The sequence below is a fragment of the Doryrhamphus excisus genome, chromosome 1 (assembly GCF_030265055.1).
Source record: "Doryrhamphus excisus isolate RoL2022-K1 chromosome 1, RoL_Dexc_1.0, whole genome shotgun sequence".
NCBI lineage: Eukaryota > Metazoa > Chordata > Actinopteri > Syngnathiformes > Syngnathidae > Doryrhamphus > Doryrhamphus excisus.
The window spans coordinates 8,655,538-8,673,337 of NC_080466.1; the positions used below are offsets into that span (position 1 = coordinate 8,655,538).

A 17,800-nucleotide genomic window follows, 5' to 3' on the forward strand; every position below is an offset into this window, starting at 1 on the left:
TTTTTTAAATGAACGATTGTAGAGAATCAATGTACTATCTTTGATTGAGGAGAAAATAATGCTGTTCTAATCAGGCATGACGATGACCTGCTACCTTGTTATCACTCAACAATCTGTCATTTCCTTGTTCAGCTCAGTCAGGAAGTAGAAGTACAATTATAAACCTGTGGACCGTGAAAGTTGATTCATTTGACTGCAAGCAATGCTCCTTGGCTCTTTATTACAAAAATCCTGTACCTCAGAAATAGCTTTACACTCGCCAGAAAGTGGAAGTGCAATTACTTAGGAAAAAACATTTTTGCATGACAGCAGTATGATTGATATGAACACAATTGTCCTTAAATGTTCAAGTGATCCTGCTCCATTCCCGACCATGCGTGTGAATCCCTGAGGTCTCTGTCCGTACCCGTATATGAATTCAGCATTCTCTGACACATTGCATTCAATGTGTCTTCCGGATTTAATGCTCCTCAGGGAACAGTTGAACGGCCCATTTGAAGTCCATTCCAGCTGACTGCGGATGGTCAACCAGCCTCCTGCCTCAATACTTTTAAATGTACTTTGCTTCACAGGTGATTCACTTTGGGAAGACCAGAAAACATCCGCATCGGGGTAGACGTTGCTGAACGTGCAGACCGGACCGTTGGTGGACAGACCACCCTTGACTGCCCCACAGCACTCTGAGGAGAACACCATCAGGTTGGAGTCAATGCAGTAGGAGGTACATTCATGATAACATGTAATACTACATGTATTTTGCCATATTTTGGTCCTTTTCAAGCATTACCAGAACTTTATTCCGGGCTGAATTGATTTCACACAGCAACATAGAAACCAACGCTACAATTAGGATTAACTTTTCCAAACTCAAAAACAAAAACACAGCAGCAGTAGCTCCAAAGTGTAGCATTACCTTTCAGTAGTGGCCTGAAGCATGTGGTGTGGTGTCACTACACCAGTGATTTAGTCCTTTGGTGTAACAATAATGGTAATGGTAATGGTAATGGTTTTATTTCATTTGAACATGCATCAGATTACAACTGAGTGCATCCCATAATCAGTTCACAGTTCCACATGTCCAAAAGGAGTAGGAAGAAGCAAAGCTTATAAAATCCTACCCCTCCATCTGGTACTTTTACAATCAGTAACTGTTACATTTGTTCACTTCCTGCTTTCCATAATACAGTTTAAGGTTTTTTTTTGTTGTTGTTGTTTTTTTTGTTTTTTTGTTTTTTTTTTTACATTTTTTGTCCCGTACCGAAGGGAATACTAACAATGTTGCTGCAGCTTGGTTAGTATACAACTATGTAAGTGTAGTGTTGGTGACAGTTTTAGTTTTTTCCAGAAGGCTTTATAGGTGGAATGTTGAGTAACAATAGAATGTTGAGTAAAGTGAGCTACCTTGAATGCTACACTTCCATCATGCATCATCAAAGAGTAAATAGTCATATTTTAGTTTGGGACAGTTTGTCATAGAGTACTTAACTTCTTTTTACACTAGCATAATAGCATATAATGTGGAAAATGTTACTAAAAACTTGACCTGTGCAGTTGACACTGAAACTGTTTTTTTTTTTTCTATGGGAAAAATGAATTCCATTGCACTACCTAAGACTAATGTTCTAATGACCCAGCAGATCAGTCATTATAAATGTCACTTCATGTCTCACATTTACACACCATTAGGTCCACACCTACATGTTGTAAAGTTTTACTTTAAATTCTAACATTATTAGAGCTCTGTAGACATGAAATAACACCACTATAGTCACCAGTTTCTGTACAGCACTTCCTGCAGAGGCTCATCAATGTAATGTTACTGATAATGAATGACCAGTGTTCAATACTCCATATCACAATGCCTTTGAATGCATCTCCTGAATGCTTTATATTTCATTTCATTTCATTTTCTACCGCTTTTTCCTCACAAGGGTCGCGGGGGTGCTGGAGCCTATCCCAGCTGTCTTTGGGCGAGAGGCGGGGTACACCCTGGACTGGTCGGCAGCCAATCACAGGGCACATATAGACAAACAACCATTCACACTCACATTCATACCTATGGACAATTTGGAGTCGACAATTAACCTAGCATGTTTTTGGAATGTGGGAGGAAACCGGAGTACCCGGAGAAAACCCACGCATGCACAGGGAGAACATGCAAACTCCACACAGAGATGGCCGAGGGTGGAATTGAACCCTGGTCTCCTAGCTGTGAGGTCTGCGCGCTAACCACTAGACCGCCTTGCCGCCCTGCTTTATATTTATATTTATATTTATATTTATATTTATATTTATATTTATATTTATATTTATATTTATATTTATATTTATATTTATATTTATATTTATATTTATATTTATATTTATATTTATATTTATATTTATATTTATATTTATATTTATATTTAGCTTAATTTCTAAATTTTTGTGCTAGATAATGCTTAAATATGCATATTTTAGACTAATAATAGCCAACCACGAAACAGCAATGATTTATTCATGAACTCATTCAATGCCAAAGACAGATTTTTTTTTTTTTAACCTGAATGCTCGCTCCCAAAGACGTATTTATACGTATTTGCACATTGTAAGGAAACGTTAATGCATACACATGCACACATGTGCAAGCACACGCACACACACACAGTTTAGTTCCAAATGTGAAAATTGTAAATAGTTCACGGTGTTATATTTGTAAATACATTTAGATGTAAAAGCAACCCTTTTTGTGTATGCTGTGGTATAGTCACAAAACTTTTTGTACGTGTGTATGTATGTATTACGTATGTTTTCTGCTGATTAATAAAGAACAACAAAAGGTAAAAACAAACTCTTTTTTTCTCAGATTCTAATCTATGTTTTTGTAGGTTCCATTTTTATATGGCCATAGTACTCAATATCCCATGTGCCATGTAAAATCAGTCTAAAATGGCTGGTATTAAATGACTTGATATTCTATATTCTGATCGTGTAAAGCCATGAAATTCCAAGTGCAAAGTGACAATGGATTTCTGTACACTTATTGATAAATGATCATGTGGTCAAATAGGTGTACGTTTTCTTTTTTACTTTGTCATGCACGCCATATCATTATTCAATTTGTGAAAAAAACTTTCTACTTTTTCAGATTTGGGAAATAACAACCTCTTTCCGAGATCTTCTAACAGTGAGGCAAACGTACAAACCACTACACCACCAGTCTGCCCTACTTGCACATATGGGACAAAATAATGTTACAAAGAGTTTGAGAAGAATTGTGTACTGACCTTGCAGCTCTATCCAGCTGTATGCATGCGAAATGCCCCTGTTGGAGTGGAGTTTGCACATGTAGCGGTTTGAACCGCCGCTGTCCTCCGGCTGCACTTTTGCAAAGATGAGTGACAGCTGACCTTTTTCATACTTGCAGCGGAAGTCACTTTTTATGTTTCTGTGGTGGCTCAATTTCCCCCCGCTGTCCAATTGACACAAAGGCTTGTGGTTTTGGGACCATTCCATATGTTTGACTGACAGCCCGTCCCTCGATGTTGACACGTTGCAGCTCATTGCAACCTGCTTGTCGCACTCGGCTGTAACGTTGATGACACTCACCAAAGCTGTGGACAAACACAGTCAATGCAATGAGAATGTGATTAACGGTCCATCTCATTATAACAATCATAAAATTATGATAACATAGCATTAAATGAACACCTCTCAACATCATTCATTCATTCATTTTCTACCGCTTATCCTCACGAGGGTCACGGGGGGTGCTGGAGCCTATCCCAGCTGTCTTTGGGCGAGAGGCGGCGTACACATATAGACAAACAACCATTCACATTCACATTCATACCTATGGACAATTTGGAGTCACCAATTAACCTAGCATGTTTTGGGAATGTGGGAGGAAACCGGAGTACCCGGAGAAAACCCACGCATGCACAGGGAGAACATGCAAACTCCACACAGAGATGCCCGAGGGTGGAATCAAACTCGGGTCTCCTAGCTGTGTGGCCTGCACGCTAACCACTCGTATGACGTGCAACCTCAACAACAACACATCATTTCCAAAAAGTGGCAGCAGTTAGAGGCAGCACTATTCCTCTTCATAGAATACTGGCATGTAAACAGCAGTTCAAAACATACAAAGGGATTTTCCCTATATCCTACAGTCAATCAAGAAAATGTAGATAAAGTAACATTGTGAAGGATCTTGGGTGCTATCTAATAATATATATCAAATAAAGGTGTTTCCTACACTAGTTTTGTATTAGAAATTCAAGGGTCAACAAATTTTACTGTAGTCTACAATCTGCAATTATAAACTTGATTTTTATTTCCATTGACAAACACAAAGTTCCCAACCACGACATTAATTCCATATTCTAACCCCACATACCTTGTACTGAAAGAGTCAGTTCAGTTAGAATGCAGGCAATGAGCAGCCTTGTAAGTCGCATCATGAGTCCTTTCTATAACACAGAACATTTGATTAAAATTAAAGTCAAGTATAAATGACCACATATATTTTACAAAGCCAGACACATAAAGACTGACCTTTCAGTTCTTAGACGATCGTCTTTTCTGTTTCTTTATGGTGCTTTTAATGTTCGGCCGTTCGCACCACTCCCTGTGTAAAGAACGTTAATGATTTGAGTTTGTTGGATGTGCTTGGGAAAGTGTAAAGTCCAACCAGGCTGAGTCTTTTGGGGCAGTGACAAAGTCAATCAAAGGCCTCTTTGTACCAATCAAATGGAAGTCTTTTGCTGCTTCGCTTGAGTCAGTTACTGGTAGTGACAAGTTTGTTCTTCAATTGACACAAAAAATAAATATTCTATCTAGTCAAGAGCACCCCATGTTCTTGTCAAATGAAATTTGCCTTCAGAGAATGATGCACATACGAGAGCAGTAATAAAGAAATGTTTAGCACACACAACACAGTTATTTTAACACTGGAACACAAATTACCATTCTGTATATGCTATGCGGGAAATGCCTCTATTCAATCAACGCAAATAACATATAGACATAGACTTTCTTTATTGTCATTGCACAATAAAACAGCAGTGAAATTGCCAACGAAATGTCGTTGCCTGGCTCCCGTGTAATAATAAATAATAAATAATAATGTGGAGAATAAATAAATTACATCAAATATGAACAATGTACAGCGTAAACAGAAATTTGTACAAATAATTTAAATAATTTAGAATAAATAACAATAATTTAAACTTTTGGTTGTGCGTGTGGGCAGGTAGAGGGGCTTATTTGGCAATGAACAGTCTGATGGCCAGGGGGAAGTAGCTGTCTCTAAACCGGATGCTGCACAGCCTTCTCCCCAACGCCAGGCGAGAAAACAGTCCATGCTGGGGGTGTGTGGGGTCAGAGTAGATCCGACGGGCTCTTGATACGCAGCGGGTGTTTGCTATGTCCTTAATGGGGGGGATGACAGGGTCTCAAATAAGTGGCACATTAAAAAAACGTGGCATTAATAGCTGTGGCTGTGGGCAACCTCCTGATGTAAATTTTTGTTAATTCCACAAGTAATTTTCATCATCCATAATCTCAATGTGAGAAAAGAACAATACATGTAATCAGGATTCACCTATTTCTACTATAAAGTAATCTAAAACAAAACCTCCAACAACATTTTATATGTGTTCTGTAACCATGTATTAACACCCACATATATGATAACATATAACGTACAGTATTTTGGTCATTGTTGGTCAGGAAATATGTCATAATTGTTTCAAAATCCAAACAAATCAAAACTCGAGCAACGTCAGTGGATTGTGTTCGACCTCAGAGGTTCCACTGTATATGTAAACATTAGCCTTGCAATGCTGCAATTTAGTTTCCACAGCGTGTCAATTTTTTTTTTTTTTTTATCCTGGACTTTAATTGCTGCAGGGACCAGATTACCCATAATGCTGAGTATTATCTGTGGCTTTACAGGGATTTACTGCAGGTCTGCTAAACTGCTGAAGTTGTCCAAAACCGGTTAACTAAATGTTGACACTAATCCCTTGGTCAGCTTGAGTGCCAGCTACGTTTCTATGGCAACTGATCAGGTAAAGTGAGACCTTGTTGGTCCTGGTAAAATTTGGCATAGAGGAAAAAGAAAACACTTTTTTTTTTTTTTTTACATTTTGCCATCATCCACAATCCTTATGTGTGGCATGAACATGTGTGTTTCTCTAATCTGTGCATTCTAAAGATATAAAAACAGATAAAAGGATGCAGCTATGAATGCATGTAACACTTATTCTACTTATAAAGTATTCTGAAAAAAACTTTCCAACAATGCTCAATGTGCAATGACTCACTAAAATATGGTGTAAGCATTTCAAGGCAACACCAGCAGTCCTTTAAAAAGCTTTGATGCTGCTGTTAATTGTTTTTGACTAAACAATCAATCCATTATCTGTTAGATAAGTGCTTGAACGTCCCCCTCTTGTCATAAGAAGGTGATGTTCTCCCAGAGATAAAGTGTACTAATAAAACTTGTATACGTGTATTGAATTATTTAAACTAATGATGCCGCCGCTGATGAGCTGTACTCATTGATTCTGAACATATCCCTTTCTTCATGAGGCACCTATGGAAACTAAAGTGGCATTCAGAGACGTTGAGGGTGACCATAAAGGGGCCACGACTCAACATCCCATTCCAGCATGGTCTTCTGTAATCGCTTTCACCCAGCAAATGAATAGTACAGTCGGATTCAGGTTTAAGACGCTTGTTTGGGTCACATGACTCTTTTCCCCTCCATCAGTCACAATCACGTATCAGTGACTCGACAGCCACTAAACATAAAACTCCACCACCCCCTCGCTTGATAGCCAATATCGGATGAGCTGGAATTGGAGGAAAGTCAAAGGCAGATTTAGGTTGGACAGAAATAAGGCTTGTTGTTTATTTTAGGATCACACTAAGACTGGACATCTTGGCCAGAGTCCCAGCTAAGTCTTCTTTATGTCGAAGAGAGAAAACAAGAATCACAAAATTGCTGCAGTGACCGTCATATGGTCTGAATGGATTTCATACCGTGCTGCATGGCGGCCGAATGGTTAGCGCGCAGGCCAGACAGCTAGGAGACCCGAGTTTGATTCCACCGTCGGCCATCTCTGTGTGGAGTTTGCATGTTCTTCCCTATGAGTGTGCTGTCTTCATGAGGATAAGTGGTATAGAAAAAGGATGGAACAATATCTTATTGTTGGTCATTGTATTACATGTTGTTACCACAACATAAACCACAGTTCAAGTTCCAGTGCAGTGCGCATGTGCACAGCTTCCAAGGAACATTGCTTGTTGCATATTAACGTCCCCGTGCTTCTATAAAGTCTGATTAATGGCAAGCATAAATGGCAATAACACAAGAGTAGATATGAAAAGGATGATTACCTATGATGTTAAGATGGTAAGACAAGCAACAGTGTACATAGTTCATAAACATGAAATATTCATTCATTCATTTTCTACCACTTTTTCCTCACAAGGGTCGCGGGGGTGCTGGAGCCTATCCCAGCTATCTTCAGGTGAGAGGCGGGGTACACCCTGGACTGGTCGCCAGCCAATCACAGGGCACATACGTATAGACAAACGACCATTCACACTCACATTCATACCTATGGACAATTTGGAGTCACCAATTAACCTAGCATGTTTCTGGAATGTGGGAGGAAACCGGAGTACCCGGAGAAAACCCACGCATGCACGGGGAGAACATGCAAACTCCATACAGAGATGGTCGAGGGTGGAATTGAACCCTTGTCTCCTAGCTGTGAGGTCTGCGCGCTAACCACTCGACTACCGTGCCACACATGAAATATTCTCAAGTCAACATCTGTATCATTTTGTTTTTACATTCTGTTTTTACTCTTTTTTTTTTTACTTTTGTGAGATAAGAAGAAAGTGATTTTTGAGACCTGTTTTTGTGCCCAGATGGATAAAATTGGTAAAACAGAATAACATCAACAGCCATATTTAACAATACCTCTACAATGATATTTATTTTTTGGAGTCAGGAGGGGGGAGGGTTCTGTTCTGTTTTCTGTTCTAGTCTCACTTTTACTCAGAAATGTCAACTAAACTCATCAACCACAAAAATACTCCTGCACAATCTAATGAAGTTTTTAGTACACAAACATGTACTGAAAAATAGACTAAAGTACTAGCTAGTAACTAGTATTTTAAAAAGTGCTATACAAATAAAATGTATTAAAACTACAGCCAGTAGAAAGTTTGTATTATTATTATTATTATTATTATTATTATTATTATTATTATTATTATTATTATTATTATTATTATTATTATTATTATTATTATTATTATTATTATTATTATTATTATTATTATTATTATTATTATTATTATTATTATTATTATTATTATTTTATGATGAGCCCTGTTGGTGTAGCGGTACAGACTGCTTGCTTTCGTGCAGATGGGTTCAAGCTCTGGCAAGGGCCCCAACAACCAGCCACTGGAGATGTCCAGTGCCAGTCCTAAACCCGGATAAATGAGAGTGTTGCATCAGGATAGGGCAACCGGCCTAAAAACAAAGCCAAACAAATCAAGCAATTGAAAATCAAAAGGCAACAACATTATTATTACATATGCACAAGATTGGTATTCTTACAGATATCAATACCAGTATTGTACAGCACTTTTTTTTGGGATATGGATGTTAACCGATACCGATATTAGCAGCACATCTTTACTCAAACTAATGTCAGGTGTTATGTACTGTGATGCCACTGTATGTGGCATCAAACATGTCATTAAAAATCCCGAGTAATAGTCAACTATCCATCCATCCATTTTCTATCACTTATCCTCATGAGGGTGACGGGCATGCTGGAGCCTATCCCAGCTGACTTCGGGCGAGAGGCGGGGTACACCCTGGACTGGTGGCCAGCCAATCACAGGGCACATATAGACAAACAACCATTCACACTCACATTCATACCTAGTATGGACAATTTGGAGTCATCAATTAACCTAGCATGTTTTTGGAATGTGGGAGGAAACCAGGGAGAACATGCAAAGAACCCCGGTCTCATAGTTGTGTGGCCTGTGCATTAACCACTTGTCGACCGTGCAGCCTGTTACAGAAAACATGTCATTAAAAATCACGAGTACTAGTCAACTGAGATAATGTTAATGTTTTGGAAAGTTGCATTTTATGAAACAACCAATAAAATCAGACAAATTATAAATTGGGCACATTCGGAATGTTGTCATGAATGCAGCGTAAACAAAACATAATAGATTAGAAGTATTAAAGGAATATGCCGGATAACCAACACTTTCATTGCAAATAGCATTTAGCATTAGCAATAGCATTTACAATCCAAAGCAATACTTTAGTGTATGGAGTATGTCATACATGTCATGTTGCTAACTTGCCGGTCCCATATTTGTTAAATTGTTCAGTGACAGTAGTCAGGTAGTCTTAGTCAGGTGTTCATGTAAAACAAGTTTTTATTCTTTTTAGTTTGCATGCAACTTTCTAGTCAAATTCTGGCTGAGATGATGCTGTTTTTCTTGACTGTAAGACTTTGGAATCAGAGCAATATTCCCTCCATTTTTTTCATGTGAATTTATTCTGTATTTTATCCTGTTCTGTTGTATCAAAATGATAAACTAAAGAATAGTTTTGGTGTAAATGAAACAAATCACGCACTGGCTCCATGTAATGTCAAAGTTCACACAAAATGAGTGGCTTGAAAGTAGTGTGAGAAGGGGTCAATAGCAATGGTGTGACAAAGCTCCACTGTAGCAGCAATTAGCCTTGCCACTTCCACATTGGGAGAGCATTATGCTTCGACATCTGCCGCTTTGTGACACATCAATCGCAGCATTATCGGCAGCGTGCGACTGGCTCTTTATAAGAATGTAATTACATAATTGTGATCAGGGAGCAGCTGCACTTCACAGCTGGCAGCAACTTTAAGGGATTTGGCAAACCGGGAGAGAAACATAAGAATGAAACGGTCGCTTGATGTTTGCTTTGATGGACTCTGTGAGGAAGTCATCTTCACAAAGAGCTCAGTCTAATCATGGTGGGAGTTCGTGGTAAATGAAAGTGATTCATCTGAACACTTTTGGAAGCTTGAAGTAAAGCGGAAATTACCATATTTTGTCAAATCATGGCCTGACGGTGTATTCATACTCTGTTTATGCTGTTGATCTGCTGCTTGAGATTGCTTTTCCCTGAATGACGACAGCACCTTGTTACCGGAAACTGGTGCACTAATCTGGCAAAAAAAAAAAAAAACCTGACACAAAGTTGGTTACTTACTATTTTAAATCATTCATTCATCTTCTACTGCTTATCCACACGAGGGTCGCAGGGGTGCTGGAGCCTATCCCAGCTGTCTTGGGGCGAGAGGCGAGGTACACCCTGGACTGGTGGCCAGCCAATCACAGGGCACATATAGACAAACAACCATTCACACTCACATTCATACCTATGGACAATTTGGAGTCACCAATTAACCTAGCATGTTTTTGGAATGTGGGAGGAAACCGGAGTCCCCGGAGAAAACCCACGCATGCACAGGTAGAACATGCAAACTCCACACAGAGATGGCCAAGGGTGGAATTGAACCCAGGTCTCCGAGCTGTGAGGTCTGCGCGCTAGCCACTCAACCGCAGTGCCGCCCTTATTTGAAATCATTGCTGAGGCAAATGTATGCTATGGTTTCAGACTTGCAAGTTACATTAAGGAACATCACATGGTTACATTTGCACAATTCAACACACGATAACCGTCACAGAAAGCTTTCTAGTTCTTCCAGAATCTGCACCTATTCAATTGTATTTCTTTGGAATTCTCTTTTAATGATTTCAACCCACGGCCCACGTATGCTGTGGTTGGTCACACTCACAAGTAGTTAAAAGGACTTCCTGTTTGTGCCGCTAACTGAAAGTATAGGAGTTGATAATAAATGTATCTTTTTAAATGTCGGCTTTTAAGATACAGCTATACGTGTTGGATTCCGAATCGGAAGTAGAGACTGGACTGTTCGGATTTTCTCAAGAAAGGAGGTTACTTCAAGACATCTCTCAATGGTAAGTAGCTTTAGCATTTTAGTGGTAGGTTTTCTACAGCATTTGGGAAATAATGTCTACTCTGGCCGCTAATAAGTGGTGGGAAACGGCAATTAGCAACCATGACTTACACCACATGTGTCAATGGAGAGCCGAAAGCACTGCAGGTTTTCTCTTCAACCATTTTCTCCAGCTGGTGATTTAATTGATGAGCTCCTTCCCTCAAATTGAAGGTGGTGTTGATCATTAAAACCGACTGCTTTGGTGTTCGGCTAGGAAGAAAACATGCAGTGTCTCGGCCTTCCAATGGCATGAGTTTGACACCCCTGACTTACACAAAATGAAACACAGTTAGGACACTGATAAAATGTTGCTTACCGCCTGCTCCTCTGATTCTTCCACATGGCCAAGCAACATAGGAAAGACGTAGTAGATGCATACTGGCCCATGTTCAAAAAACAGTCCAGAGTGAAATGCCATTGACAGATTAAAACACATTTATTTTGCTGGTAGGGAATCGTGAACTGCAACCACTTGTGCCTGAAGGTGGCGTCAAATGTTCCTTTCCCATACGAACCATTGCAAGGCATGTAAACAGAGGAGCAGAGCTGGGAGGAGAACAGAGTTTATTTGCTTACAGACACGCCCATATAGGAACGTCCACTCCTCTGTGACATCACAAAGAGACGGTTTTACCACGCCTTTTGAAACCGAGCGTTTTGAGCCATCCCAAACTTTTTTTAGGGCTCACTTCTAAATGCGCAAACCTCATTATCTGAAACTTTGCCATCATTTAACACAAGAATAAAACATTCTAACTACATTTAGACTACAGAAAAGTGGAACAAGTATAATAGGTCTCGTTTAACATTTGTGTCTTGTTGTAAATTATGGGTGAGGGGTGAAGAGCTGCAGAGTTTACATTTGCAAAACAGTTCTACCCTGTATAATCGGATTATTTTCTGACATAAATCTTGCTTAAACGCCAAAGGAAGCCCTGTCTTGTTAATCCTTTCTTGTTAATCAATTCTTCCGCTGAAGAAACAGTAAATGGTGTAAACACAATATTTGTCCTTTTTATGCCCTCCAGTGATGACAGCAGCTTTACATTTGGTTATTTGATAGTCTGGATAGTTTATCATCCCCTGAAACCATTGAACCTTGCTCTGCGGAGCTCTCAAAAGCTAATCTGCCTACCTCCAGCAGTGGATGTTTTGAATCATGCAGCAACTTGATGCCAGTGTAATTTTAATAAACTAACAGTATGTGTTATTGCTGCAATAGTGTGTCCAAAAGTATGCCTTATTTTGGCCCAGCTCCCAGATGAGATTCTATCTCCTAAGGATGATTACAACAGGATGATTAAAAGTGGTTGAAACAGCCTCCTTCCAGACATCTACTCCAAGCAAGTGCTTTGTATTGCCACATCCGTAAGAGAGGGGCATTTGCTTGATTTATAAATTAAGTGATTGTGCTAATTATAGAAAGAGCATCATGCAGCATTCAGAGCCATTCACTGTTTTTTATGACTCTAAGCAATATACAAATATCAACAATGCAACAATATGGAAACACACAGATATTTGCAAAATGAAACAAACAAAAAAACAGATTAATAGTCTCATCACGCTAGTATTGATCCTACTGGTACACACGGGTGTAGCACTACTGCATTGCTTCAATTGACATTCAACCGCTGGGTGTTGGTGTGTGTGTATACTGTCTTCTGGTAATCTAAATATGTTCCGATGTTCAGCTCAGTGGCAGCAATAGACCTTCAATATGAAGGGAAGGAAGCACATTTCCTGTTCCTTGTATTCAGTGTGTACTCCAGGAGTGTGCCATCCCTCTAATAGTTCACTGTGGTTCATTTCATTTGTAAATGAACTTGGAAAATGAACTATTGTGCATGTTCTCGAACATTTCTTGATCATTAATCACAAAATGTTGTTTTATGGCTTTATGACAATGTGATGTAGTCAGAAGTCCCCAAGTCTCTATTAAAGGTTTCACAATGCCCAATTCTGGTTTACTTGTTATTTTAGTTTTTGGTTTTTTTTGTGCTTTTATGCGGCCTATTAATCAAATAGAGGCGTTAGTTGGAGTTTATACAGTAAATGATTTGATCAATTGTTGGGGCCCAGAAAGTAACCTTCAATTTTGTATTAATCGTTGTAAAATCCCTCCTCCATGAAACACACACATGAAACACACATACATGAGTGACTATTTGACAAATTTTGCTATCGATCTGATACCAAGTAAAGAACCAGTATTGCTGATACCAATACCCATACTTGAAATTTGATGTGAATGTGTATGTTTGATCATGGTTGTAATCAGAATAAAACACAGGACATTTTTGGGAAACCAAAAAAAAAAACAAAAAAACAGGACACTATTTGGCATTATCGTTTGACCTTGGTAGAAGTTTGTACTCCAGTTTTATCATGGTGTAGTTTCATATTGTTTTTTATTCAATTCATTTAAAATGTTGGTTGTCTTCAAATTCAAGGGCACTGTGTTTTAGATAAAATCCTATATAAATCTTAGAATAACACCTTACAAGTCACCTAAAGAGAACCCAATGTATTTTTCTGGACCAATAAAATCAGCAGATTTAAAGCAGTGTCCTTGCCAGAGAAGGAAGGGGTTTCCAAACGGGGCAAGGTTGGTGGAGGAATGAGGAAGTCTGGAGTGTAAAACAAGCCTCATGGAAAACAACTGCATGCAGACACCAATAAACACTGCCTTGTAACAAATCCATTCACCATTGTTCCTTGAGATGAATTGAGGAAAGAAAAGTGTGACCACTTTTGTATAATTCCTGTTTGAAGAAAGCCTGTCTTACATGTCACAGGAAGCCTAATAGTTTCCCAGCGCAGCAATTGATTCCTTCATTCCTAATTTCTTATTTTTTGCATGTTTGTCACACTTAAATGTTTTAGATCATCCAACAAATTGAAATATCAGTCAATGACAACACAGCTGGACACAAAATGCAGTTTTTATTATTGTTTTTATTATTAAGGGAGAAAAAACTGACATTAATTGACATCTATCAGTCTGGAAGAGGTTATAAACCCATTTCTAAAACTTTGGGACTCCAGCGAACCACAGTGAGAGCTATTATTCAGAAATGGTGAAAACATAAAACAGTGGTGAACCGTCCCAAGAGTGTCCAACCAACCAAAATTACCCTAAGAGCACAGTGACGACTAATCCAAGAGGTCACAAAAGACCCCACAACTACATCCAAAGAACTGAAGGCCATGTTTGCCTCAGTTAAAATCAGTGGTCATGACTCCATCATAAGAAAGACACTGGGCAAAAACATGTCTGTCTGCATGACAGAGTTCTAAAATGAAACCTCTGCTGAACAAAAAGAAGTTGGTCTCAATTTTGCCAGAAAACATCATGATGATCCCCGAGACCTTTGGGGAAAAGGTTTTACTGTTTGGAATTTGTGTGACCCATTAAAGTAAATTTCATAAAAAGAACATCATGTCAACAGTAAAATATGGTGGTGGTAGTATGATGGTCTGGGCCTGTTTTGCTATACTTCAGGACCTGGAAGACTTGCTGTGATAAACAGAACAATGAATTCTGCTGTCTACCAAAACATCCTGAAGGAGACCACAAGCTGACACCAACTTGGGTTTTGCAGAAGAACAATAATCCAAAAACACATCAGCAATGAATGGCTGAATGACTAAAGAAAAATCAAATGAAGACTTGTGGCCTAGTCAAAGTCAAACCCTTCATTCTGCAAATGAGTGGATCATTGTAAGTTATTGCACATGCTTAATTGCAGTTGTTGCTACTAAAGGTGGCCCAACCAATTACTAGCTGTAGGGGGCAATCCCATTTTCACAAGGGCATGTAGGTTTGGATTTTTTTTCTCCCTTTATAATAAAAAGTTTCATTTAAAAACTTTGTGATCAGTTGTGCTGTCATGTTATGATTATCTGAAAAATGTAAGTGTGACAATGTGCAAAAAATAAGAAATTCGGAAGGGGGCAAAAAATTGAAAAAAACAATACATACATATATACATATATATAAAAATATGAAATTAAATACAGTTAAATACAGATTAGTGTGACTTAATAACGGGTCGATGTGAAAAATGCATGTCGAACGGTGTTTTGTGTGAACAGTAGCAACAACTTTGGCTTGTTTGACGTAATTTCTGCCCAAGTATGTTTGAGCCTTAAGCGGAATTTAATGGAATTAAATTTGAATATAAAGAAAGCCATCCCTGTCCTTAAAACCTAGTGGCAGATTTGGTACTCTTGTACCTTCAAGGTATACAAAACACTTTTACACTGTCACTTCGTTCACCCACTGATGCCACAGTAACAGGAACAAGGAGTTCAGTATCTTGCCTAAGGTTACTTTGATATAAGGGGACTGACGATTGAACGACCACTCTACCACCTGAACCATGCCGCCCCGAGCATAGTGCTTCTGCTCTCTGCTGAATTCTACAACATCATTTGAAACAGCTGACAGCAGCAGTTGTTGGGAACATCACCTGTCTCCTCAGGTGCTCGCTCCTTTGAGGAGACTAAAAGCCGCCTGGTCGAATCAGTCATTTTCAATCAATTAAACCGGCAGCAACACTGTCAGGGCTGTTGTCAATGTCAGAAAGTAAAGCGTGTAATCACAGACAAAGAGAAATGAAGTACAGGGTGAAATACAGCATTTGGTGATGGGTGACTAATCCTTTTCACTTTTCCTCAGGAAAGAGGTAAAACGCATAGGAGGCAACACTGAAGTCCGTTTTGTGCATGGGTGTCCAAAGTGTAGCCTGTCACATATAGCAACTATGTGTCCTGGTAAAGAGGACCATCTGGTCACAAATTATTCAGTATTTTCAGTCAGGTTTTTGTTGCAAGTTATGGCATGCATTGCATTGGAGGTAAGGTAGGGTTGCCATATTTTGAAAACCAGGACACCTCAGCCTGGCAATGATAGACTCAAATGATACTGCAATATGCCTTATAATTTCAGTGCATTTAAAGTATACTTCCTCTGTATGGATAGAAAAATGTTATATTACAAAATACTATCTGAAACCAAACTTGCAAGGGAAGAATGTTCATAAACTGGCATGGAAATTATTCCAAACACTGAAGGAGACAGGAACTTCAAGTCAAATGCTTGTCAAGTTTTGGGATATAACCAATATTTTTTAATATCACCCTTTAAAGTTGCAAAAGTGCTGTTGAGCTTCAAAGTCAAAGCCGAAGATTACTTTACAAGCTGTAGAAAAGCCATGTGACACTTACCTGTGTCCTTGTCCTTCTGATGTTTGATGGTGTATGTGAGTGGAAGCTTGCATATCCCTCTTACCGCAAACTCACCGGTCAAGCTCCAACTTTCTTTTCCGACTTGGCATCGGCAGCGTGTGCTGCTGAGTCACTTCCTAATAAGAAAGCTATTGTCTCTTCAATACCTTCACTTCCTGTAAAAAAAAGTACTGCAAAGTATGTGGTGTCCAAGTCAGTGGGTACTCTCCCTTCCGTCTTCCTTCCTTCCTCCTTTCACATGTATGTTTGTTATTATCTTCAATGTTCTAACACAGAGGACTGTGTACGGGAAACACCGTAAGACTTTTGGGATATTCAGCTTTGGGTTTGGGGGGGTTTCAGGATGACCGTAAAACAATTCATACTTTAATTCATGTTGACATCCAGCTGCAGAGAAGGCAGAAGGTGCCGTTGGTTTTAGCTGCTGGAGACCACAAATTGCATTGACATGAAGCAAATACTTGTTTAAAAAAAAAAAAGCCCAGCTGTCCAAGATGCTTTTTTAAAAATCTGTGGTCTCGCTGTAAATACGTATACTGCTCCCCGTTGTCTCTGATCTCTGGAAGGCCACTCGTCATTCATGGTGCCCCATTAGTGAACTTTCCTGTGTGGGTTGAGACGTCCACATTAAAATTTTCATTTCCTCTCAGCATGTTTCCATTAGAATCAAAACCACTTCAGCAGGCTCGAGGTCAATTTATTCAGCCACAATGTGCTACCGCTACTGTATGAGTGGCTGTGGAATGAACCCCTAATGGGCCTCTGTTGACTTACACAAAATTGCCACACAGCAACTTTGGGTTAGAATGAGTGTGAATGCACAAAACAGTACTTGATATTTTTAATCCGAAATTTGCCATTCTTATGAATATTTGGAACGTCTTTGGATTTTACAAGAAGGGAGCAAATCTTGACCAATAAAGTTGAGAATGGTAATTTTTTTTACTTTGAAATGTTGCACCTTTGTTACCTACCTGGAGTGTTGAAAACATTATGCTCAGTCTGAAATGTTCCTATATGACATAATTATTGTGTTATTATATTATTATTATGTCATTGCATTTTGAGGATAGAATTGTTTGCTTTTCCAAACTCATTCATTCATTCATTCATTCGCGGGGGTGCTGGAGCCTACCCCAGCTGTCTTCGGGCGAGAGGCAGGGTACACCCTGGACTGGTCCCCAGCCAATCACAGGGCACATATAGACAAACAACCATTCACACTCACATTCATACCTATGGACAATTTGGAGTCACCAATTAACCTAGCATGTTTTTGGAATGTGGGAGGGACTCACACATGCACGGGGAGAACATGCAAACTCCACACAGAGATGGCCGAGGATGGGATTGAACTCGGGTCTCTTAGGTGTGAGGTCTGCATGCTAACCACTGTCCACCGTGCAGCCTACCTTTCCAAACTCATTTTTCACACATCATTG

The 17,800-nt window shown here is 39.2% G+C and overlaps 1 protein-coding gene across 1 annotated transcript; it reads right to left on the reverse strand.

Moving 5' to 3' along the window:
• Positions 1-201: 201 nt before the first annotated feature.
• LOC131142416 (uncharacterized) lies at positions 202-16,370 on the reverse strand. Its single transcript, XM_058091672.1, has 5 exons — positions 16,338-16,370; positions 4,537-4,609; positions 4,379-4,451; positions 3,267-3,593; positions 202-680 (listed from the first exon to the last, which is right to left on the reverse strand). The coding sequence occupies exons 3-5, from the start codon at positions 4,440-4,442 to the stop codon at positions 283-285; spliced, it is 789 nt and encodes a 262-aa protein (XP_057947655.1). The 5' UTR covers positions 4,443-4,451; positions 4,537-4,609; positions 16,338-16,370; the 3' UTR covers positions 202-282.
• Positions 16,371-17,800: the final 1,430 nt, after the last annotated feature.

Coding starts and splice junctions, on each gene's coding strand:
- LOC131142416 (XM_058091672.1), bottom strand. CDS start 4,442: ATGATGCGACTTACAAGGCTGCTCATTGCCTGCATTCTAACTGAACTG. Junction 3,594..4,378: donor ACTGACTCTTTCAGTACAAG/GTATGTGGGGTT, acceptor GTTTGTCCACAG/CTTTGGTGAGTGTCATCAAC. Junction 681..3,266: donor CAGCTGGATAGAGCTGCAAG/GTCAGTACACAA, acceptor TGTTCTCCTCAG/AGTGCTGTGGGGCAGTCAAG.